The sequence below is a fragment of the Entamoeba histolytica genome, genomic scaffold (genome assembly GCF_000208925.1).
Source record: "Entamoeba histolytica HM-1:IMSS scf_1104750516487 genomic scaffold, whole genome shotgun sequence".
NCBI lineage: Eukaryota > Evosea > Mastigamoebida > Endamoebidae > Entamoeba > Entamoeba histolytica.
This window is the reverse complement of record NW_001914917.1, coordinates 1-9,928: the sequence shown is the minus strand read 5'-3', so window position 1 is coordinate 9,928 and position 9,928 is coordinate 1. Positions and strand designations below refer to the sequence as shown.

At 23.9% G+C, this 9,928-nt stretch overlaps 1 protein-coding gene across 1 annotated transcript, besides 1 other annotated feature; it reads right to left on the bottom strand.

The window, feature by feature from the left end:
• On the bottom strand, positions 1-1,059 carry EHI_015220 (uncharacterized protein; the record flags this gene model as incomplete). Its single annotated transcript, XM_649399.2, has 1 exon — positions 1-1,059. One exon carries the CDS (start codon positions 1,057-1,059, stop codon positions 1-3), a length of 1,059 nt encoding a protein of 352 aa, XP_654491.2.
• Positions 1,060-2,383: 1,324 nt separating this feature from the next.
• Positions 2,384-7,171: a repeat region.
• Between the last annotated feature and the right edge of the window lie 2,757 nt (positions 7,172-9,928).

Sequence of the window (9,928 nt, the reverse complement as noted above, 5' to 3'; positions counted from 1 at the left end):
TTAAAATAACAAAGCTAGGTTGATAATAGAGAGAAGAATGAAAACAGTTGAAGCGTTATCCATATTATGATGCTCGTTTTGTTCATTACTATTATCATTTGATTTATCATCTGTCTTATTTGAAGAATTAGTGTCTGTTGGATTTGTAGTATTATTTTGTTTTTCTTCTGGAATTATTTTGGGAGTTTTGTCTGAACTATTCTTTCCATCTTGTTCACTGTTTGTTTTTGGTTCTTGTTCATCTTGTGGTTGTTGTTTTCCATCTTTTGGATCTGTTCCATCTGTCTGTTTTCCACTTGTTGCATTATCTTTTGCTGTATCATCCTTTGTTTCTTCTTTTTCGGTATTTTTTGATTTTTCTCCTTGTTCATTGTTGTGGGTGGCATTAGGTTCACTGGGTGGTGTTGTTTTATCTTTTTCATCTGCTTGTTCAGTAGGCTTTGCTTCTTCTTTTCCTACTTCTTTTCCAGATTGTTTGCCACTATCCTCCCCTTTTGTACTTGTTTCTTTTTCTGTAGCTTTCTCTTCTACCCTTTCTTCATTCCCTTGGTTGTTGGGTTGAACTGCATCTTGTCCCTTTGAATTAGTAGATGAGCTGCTTGGTGATGTTGTATCAGCATTAGCTGTTTGGTCTTTTCCAGTAGAACTGGCTACACCAGATGATTGAGTATTTTTTTCGGTTGTTTTACTAGTTTCTTGTCCTGTACTATGTTGTTCTTCAGTCCCTTGTCCTGCTGTACTTACTGACTCTTTTGTTTGTGTATCTCCAGAAGCTGTTGGTTGGAGTTGTTGGTTTTGTGCTGATTGTGGTTGTTCTGGTTTTATATTCACTGGCACTTTGTCTGACGATTTTGCATTTTGTGATTCTGTTGGATTTTTGACAGATTTTTCACTTTGTCCTTTTTCTTCTGCTATTTCATTTACGCTTTTGAAATGTACTTTATATAATTTGTACATTCTTTTGTACTCTTTTGATTTTATTTGTGTGTGCATAACTTCTGTATTGTCAATACTTTTTGTTGCATTAGTAACTACAATAATCAATAGAAATGTAATCATTGAATGAAATATATTTCAGTTCTTCTTTCTTCTCTTTAAATATACTCTCACCATTTTTCTATTATTATCTTTTACTTTCATTTTCATTGACAATGACTCAATCATTTTATTTTTCATTTCATCGTATTGTTGTATTATTTTATTTTGAAATTCAACAATAAGTATAATGAAATGAAATATTAAATTACATTTCAATTCATTTTTGTAATTTATTTAAAAAAAATTGAATAAATATTAAATTTAATAAAATAAACCATAAACAATAACAACAATAATAATATGAATAATAATTTCAATTCATAATTCAAATCATTACTCTTTTAAATTATATTCAATAACTTTATTATTTGTATTACAATATAAACATTTAATTTCATGTTTTAGATGTTACATATTAATAATCAAATAACTTCTACTTTGTTCTATTTCTTTTATTTGTGATAGTTCATATTTATGTTAAAAGTTAGAATATTAAAAATTCATTATTGATGACTTTATAAATTATTACATTCATGAAACATCAGATTTATCAAATGTTCATTGTTTGTATATTATTAATTTCTTATTTATGTGTTAATATTATATAAATAATGTAAATCATTTATATGATTAAATTAAATAAGTTGAAATGTTTCAAGAAGAATTAATGAATAATTTTAATGATTGCTAAATAATAAAGAAGAGCAATTCATCTTATCAAAAATAGTGATAAAAGTACAATATATATATATAGAAAATATATAAAGAAAGAAGTAAAATACAAATAAAAAGAACAAACTTCTTCTTATTAAATAATGAAAATGATAAATAAATGATGATAAACAAGTGATAAAAATATAAGAAAGAAATAAGAAAGTTGAAATGATAAAAATTATAACATCATTTGAAATTACTTAGATAATTATGATAAAAAGAAGAAAGAAAATAGATAAATTAAAACAAATACTAAATAGAAAAAAGATGAAATAAAAATAAGATAAAGAAAACACATCAAGAAGAACAATAAACCTAATCACAAACAATGTGACAATGAAAATTACTAATGAAAGAAAGAAACATCAAATAAACAACAACCATACCATTAACATTGAATATGAAAACGAATGAAACTATAAAAATTTAACAGAAGAAGATAAAAACAATATTCAAAAGAAAGAAATGAACAAAAGACGTAAAAGTAGAATATAATACATCATAAAAGAAATGAAAATAGAATAAAAGAAAGAAATAAAACAAAAATAAAATGAATGGTTTTGATGAAATAGATTAAATATAACGGAAAGTATTTGAAGAAAAGAAATAGGATAAAATGATATAAAAAAATAAGCAATTAATTAAGTATTAATAGAACTAGCTTCTATTCTTCCTGGCTCAGGGGAGACTAATCCCGTCTCTTCGTCTTCTTCTTCAAGCAGCTCTACTGAGTATATTTGGTTGTGATCTCCGCAGTATTCCATAACATTAATCATGTTTTTTATGACAAGGTTTTTTACTTCTTTCTCGATGTCAATATCAATTTTTAATTCTTTAATTAATTTATTACTTTCTTTATTTATTAATCCATTTATTGAAATTATTACTGGTATTGTTTTGACTTATTTTAACTTTTCTATTTTTATTAGAATATTCTTTAATTCCTTATACTTATTTCTTTTCTTCCAATAGGCTCCATTAATATTGTGATCAGCCACAATAGTCATATCAAATAATAAACAAGTTTTATTCTTTTTATCTAATACATATATGTCTGGTATTTTGTGATATTATCATTCACTTTTAGGCATTATTTGTTTGTTCCATATCATAGTGATGTCTTTATATTTGAACACTGTTTCATATGAAGTATTTTTTATATTGAATATTTCCAGTGTATTTTCTTATTAATCCCTCCCATATTATAATACCAATATTGTCATGTTTTTCCATTTGTGATTTTTTATGATAAATACAAGATAGTAGAATGTGTTCTACTGTTGCTATCTTGTCTTTACAAAGTGTGCAGTATTTCATTCTTTCATTTTTCATTATTTTTGCTTTCCTATACACACAAAATATTGCTCCATCTTGCATTTTAGTTAATTGTAGGAATGTATTCTTTTTAATATTGATGGATTTCCATGGTTTCACTGTAGTAGTTTTATCTACTCATTTTGATTCGAACCATCTTCTAAAATATCCACTTATTTGATGACACTTCTATATTTTGATGTATTTATCATTAATTTCTTTATTTCTACTACTACTTCTTTTTCTTTTTGCTTTTCTATCCCTTCATTTATTATTTCTTCTATTTTTGTTTCATTTATTTTATGACTTAATGTTTTTAATTCTATTCCATATTCCCTTCTTACTGTACCATCTATCTAATATGTTATTTCCTATTTCACTTTCTCTGGTACAGTAGTACATCACTGTTCTTACTAATTCAATAACATATTCGTCCCTTATATTTATTAATCATTCACCCATTTCTTCTATAATGACATACAACCTATCTTTGGAGTTTCACCAATGTATTTTGCCTTTCTTAAATATTTTCTTATCTCCAAATCAATTTTGTCTAAGTTACTTTCAAATTTACAACTGATGCTGAATATCTGAAGATATTGATTACTTCAGTGTTTATTCTAGTAATATATATTCTATTACTACTTTCATCAGTGTTTATTTCTTCCATCTTCTGATTCATTTTTTCTTTGATGGATTTACAATTGAAGGTGTCATCAATTTCGTCGGACTGCCATATTCCTAAGTATTTATACAAGTCCTCACCTTCAACTACGGGGATGTTTTGCATTCCATCTGGTATTTTCTTAATGTTTTTTTAATACCATTCATGATTTTTTCTCATTCATTTCCATCAATATGTAACTTATTATTTCTTTAATTTCATTGTGGATTATTCCCATTTCTTCACTACTTTGCGTCATTATTCTCAAATCATCCATATATAAAGTGTGATTTGTTTTTGGGAATTTCTCTTCGATGAATTGAGAAATTACATTCATCTGAATGATGAAGAGTAGATTTGATAAGGAATCGCCTTGTAAAATTCCTCTATTTAATTTAATACTACCTAGATATTCATTAAATTTATAACCGATGAATATCTTCCATCTAGTCATTATACTTTCAATTATGTCAATGATGACACACTCATAATTAAAATATTTTAATGTTTCAATTACCCATTCGTGGTTTACTGTGTCATATGTTTTCTTAATGTCATAATATGACTCATCATATTTTGGGTATTTTTCTTCTTTTTGCTGCTTCATCATATAACTATTAATTATTCATTCTTTAGCAGCTAAAGATTGTAACTTACATCTCAATTGTTTATTACTAATTTTAAATGATTCATTATTCATGTTAAGTCTTCTGTGAATCTTTTCTTTTAATATTGATGTAAATACTTTCATAATTACATTTGTACAACTGATAGGACGATAATTAATGACATCATTCCTATCACTTTGTGGATTAATAAAGTTCTTCCACTTACCAGGTCTAATGGGATGTTTTCAGGGAAGTTCAACCATTCATTGAAGATACTGAGAATGGCTTCTCTTGATGATGACATTCTTTTCCAATAATACCCATATATAATGTCTATTCCTGGTGCTTTCCAATTATTTATTTTCATTATACTTAAATTTAATTCATTTAATGTTATTATGACACTATCATAATTTCTATATCTTTCATTCCACAAGGTGATTTGTTTTATTTTCCATTTCTCTTTATTTAATATCACCTGTGTTTCATATAATATTTCATTTATTCTAAAGTAATATCGTTATTTGGTATATTTCATTATTTGTTTCTTCATTATTTTAATTTTCTTGTTAGAATCAAACATGATTTTATTTGTATTGATTCTGACTATTTCATTTTTATTAAATTTAATTCTTTCTTTTATCATTGTCATCATATATTTTAGTTATTTTATTCTTTCTAGTGCTTTGACTTTGATTCATTCTTCATCATGTTCTTTTAATTTCATGATGCACTTGATTCTCTACATTTTCATTGACTATATCTTCTAGTCTATTAATTTTCTTTAGGATTTCTTTTATTTCATCAAATTTATCTCCTATTATTTTATTTTGGAGATAGAGGTGCATAACCATTGAAATAATCTTCATATCATCTTGCAGTTCCTGCATTCTGCTTCCTGACCATATCCATCTATTATTAATTTCCATTATTAATCGGTCAGCTTCTTTTCTTTTCCAGTAGTAATTAATGTTTGAACATTTTTCTACTTTCATTTCTTTTATTTTATTGATGAGAGTGTTAAGGTATTCTTCATCAATTTCTGTAGAGTTATTTTTTATTATGATTTTTTATTATTGAATTACACTCTACTCTTCCTTCTATTATATCATTTACTTTCACTTTAATGTACCGTTTAGTGCTTTCTTTTATTTTATGTGATATTTTAATATATTTAATATATTCTTTTTCATTATTTACATTGATATTTATCATTTTTATTATACTTTCAATTTGTTCCCATCTTAATTTCTTATATAATTTCTTATTTAACCAATTAATTACAAAACAATACATCACTTCAATTAAAATTTGATTTCTCCTTCTGTTGTATTTCTTGTCTGATTATCATCTCTTGTTTTTTGACAATCAGTGCTTTGCTTTCCTCTTCGATTTCCACTACTGTCTTTTTCATAGGAGTAGTTTCGTTCATCTCCATTGTTCCTGATGATGTTTTCCTCAGTACTGGTTGTGTATTTATCACAAGTGTCATCGTTTTCTTCTTCTCTAGTTCCTTCTGTGAGATAAAATTTTCAATATCATCTTGTTGTTTTGATATTATTTGTTTTTGTGTTTCATTTTCTTTTTGTGTGTTGTCTAATTCTTCTCTTGTTATTTCTGCAATTTATTGGTTTTTAATTGCAATTTATTGGTTTTTAATTGCAATTTCTTGATATTCAGAGATTTGTTTTTCTTTATCTCTTATTTCTTTCTTTAATTCTTTAGTATTTTCCTCTATCATTTCAATTTTCTTCTCTAATGTGTTTGCATTTTGTTCTAGCGTTTTGTTTCTCTTTTTCAACTTTTCAATTTCTTCTTTCATTTCTTCTTTTTCTTTTTCCATCTTCTTTTTATTAGCTTGGATACTTCGGATTTTTTCTTCTTTATTATTTACTTCTGTGATTTTCTTTCCTTCTATCTCGTTTATTTTTCCTTGTAGTTTTAAGTTTTCTTCTTCTAATTTTTCATTTTCTTTCTTCATTTCTTCATAATTCGTTTGAATCTTTTTAATTTGTGTTTTCATTTCTGTAGTTTCTTCTTCAAATTCTTTCCTAATTATTTCTTTTGCTTTTCTCATCATTTCTTCTGAGATAGCTTGTTCTTCTTCCATTCTTTTCATACTTAATTCTTTAAGTTTTCCTTGTAATTCAGTAATTTGATTTTTCAGAGCAATTATTTCTTCTTTTTCTTTTTCTTCTTCTATCTTTTCTTCTTTATTTTCTATTTCTTCTTGTACTTTCTTTATACTTTCTGTTTCATTTATTATTCTTGCAATTTTACATCTATCATTCATTTCTTTAATTTGGTTTTTGTTTTTAATTTCTGCTTCTATAGCCTTAATGTCTTTTTCCTCCCAATCTTTTGTTTTTTCTTTAAACTCTTCTTTCGTCTTTTCAATTATTTTTTTCTTTTTAATTGAATATACTTCTTGAAGAATATCATATCATCTTTTCCTCTTACCTTCATATTTTTTTAGTATTTCTTCGTATTCTCCTTCATTTCATTCACTTGTTATTCTTTTTATTCTTTCTTGTATCTCATTTATTGTTATTCATTTGTATTTGTTATTTGTATAATCTTTATTATTATTGTATTTACCTTGTTTTTTATTTGTTTTTCTTTGTGTCTTTCGTCTTCTAATCAAATTTCCTTGGTGTATCATTTACCTTTATTATTATAATTGTTATGCCATTTATTGCTATTGACATTCATTTTTTTATTGTATGACATTTGATTTCTATGTCTTGTTTGCTTTTCTTTACAAGACTCTAAGGTTTTACACAATAGCCATGGCATTAAAATTTGTTGTATTTCCTGCATTGGAAAAGGATCTCTTTTAAAATAAGATAAATAAAATAAGATAAAATCAATGATATTGTTATTATATTATTATGTTATTTTAGTTTTGATTTTATATTTATTATTTTATTTTTATCTTTTATAATCATCATTCATTTCTTCTTTTTGTCTTTTCCTCTTTTCTAAACATCACTGAATTTATTCTATTTATTTCCATTTATTTCTATTTTCTTTATTCTTGTTGTTATTTTATTTAGTTCTTCTTTTATCATTTATCATTTCTTGTTTATTCATGTTTGTTGTATATTTTATTTGTATTCTTTATTTTATGTTGTTTATTCTTATTTATCTTTCTTATTATGTTTTGTTTATTATTGTTTAAATAGAAAATAAAATAATAAAGAAATAAGAAATAATAACATAAATATTTTGATGTATTTTATCATTTCTTTATTTGTTCTTTCTTATTATTTCTATTATCTTATTCATTTGATTCATAATGAATTAATTCAATGAAATAATACAAATAATTTGTTTATTTATTCGTTTTATTTCTATTTCTCTCTTATTTCTTTTCTTATTTATTAAAAACACCCTCATTGGGTGTGAATATTTCATTAAATGAAATAAAATAAATCAACATTGAATTATGTCAATTTTTAATTTATCATTTGATTCTTTGGCAGATGAACGAAATGGCTGTTCATATTCTTCATTGATTTGTTTTTATTCTTTTTTAGTTTCATTTTCAATTAATTCAAGACTGAATCATTTCAATTAGTATGATTCGTTTTGGTGTGAAATAATATTTTCCACAAAGTGCTTTTGATATTCCTTTATAATCAAATGAATCTTGATAACAATGTGATGCTGTTTTATAATTTTCTTTACAAACAAGAATATCACCTCCACCTCCAAATTCAAACAAACATTTATGTGATTGATTATATAAACAAAATGCATGTTGTGGTTCTTTAATATCAAATTTCATCATTCCTTTCATTCTTCCATTTGATTTTAAGGAAAATACAAATGACTTTGAATCATTTATAAAACCACCAACTCTATCAATTTTAGAATTAACATATCCTCCAAATTTATTTCCTTCTTCATCTTCAATAATAATTATTATATGTTCTTTATTCATTATTCTTTGATCAAATACTGATGTACCTTCTTTCCAATCATCTTTATCTGAATCAAATAGTATATTTCCTACTTTTCTATTTGTCCATTCTTCGAGTTGTAACATTTCTTCAATTGTGTTCATTCCTTTCATTATTCTTAATCTTTCTTCTTGCTCTTGTTTCTTTCTTTCTTCTTTTTTTCTTCTCTCTTCTTCTTCTCTCTTTTTCCTTTCTAAATAATCACTGTAATATGTGAACCATTCTTCTTTCGTCTTATTAAATTCTGAGGTGATTTTATCTCTTTCTTCTGTTTCTCTGAATATTTTGTTTTTCATTTTCATTTCTTCAATTGAAATGATTTTATCTATCAATTCATTCCGTGTTTTACTTAGTGTTTCTTCATCATGACTACATTCTTCTATGATTCTTGACATTTGTTTCTTCATTATTTCTATTTGGTTGATTGTTTCATGACTTTTTTCTATCACTATTTTTCTTCTTCTTTCTGTTTCATCAATCCTATCAAATATTCCTTCTCCTCTTTTAATTGCTTCTGAGTATGTTTCATTTGGTTTTATTTTAAATACTTCATTTTTAATACTTCCTATATAATATTGATAATTCTTAGTAGTATCATCAATTGATTGTTGAATATTTGGAAGTGTTTCTATTACTTCTTTAATTAATTGATTATTTTTGTTTATTAACTCTTCCATTTTAATTTAATTTGATGTTTATAAGTTCAAAATATGGATGTTTAAATAGTTAATATACGTTATTAACAAATAAAATTAACTATTATTTTTAACATCATTCTACTTTAAATAAATGTTATTTTTATTTTACAATAACAATAAATATATAATAATATTAATAATATAATAATAATAAAATTATAATATTGTTATTTTCTATAATTAGTTTATTTTATTTTTAGTATTTTTCATTTTTTTTAAAATAAAAAAAAAAATTGAAGAGAAGTAGATTCAATTTTGTTTTATTTTATTATTTCATCTTTTGTGTTTTGAGTTTTCATGTTTTATCAACATCACTTCAATCAAATTAAATTAATAAAGATAATAAATGATAAAGAAAAATAAGATAATAAAATACGAATAAGAAATAAAAGAGAAAAGAAATGATATAATTATTATAAATACACAAGGAATAAAAGAATGAAAGAAAATCAAATGATAAAATTACATTAAATAACATAATAGAAGAAATAATTAATGTTTAAATAATAAAATATTTAATATGATAAAATATCAATATTATTAATATTTCTTTTTGTTTATTGAAGATAAAATAAAAAATAGTTTAATCATATTTTCATTCTTTCATCTTAATTATTTATCAACATTATCAATCATTCATGCAAATTAATAATCCATGAATGAAAATATAATCATTGTGACTAAATAAAAATAAATAAATGTTTAATGGAAATTAAAATTTATAATAATAAATATATTTCAAAAGTGTGTAAAATTATTTATTCATTTTTTTTAAATTCAATCATAACATTACAAATTTATTTATTTTTAATGATGTTTGAATTTCAAACCAATACTAAAAACCAACTGTCATGTTAAATTATCGATAAATTTATTCGTTTATTTTTAAATATTTTCGTATTCATTTTATTTCAAAATATATATTTT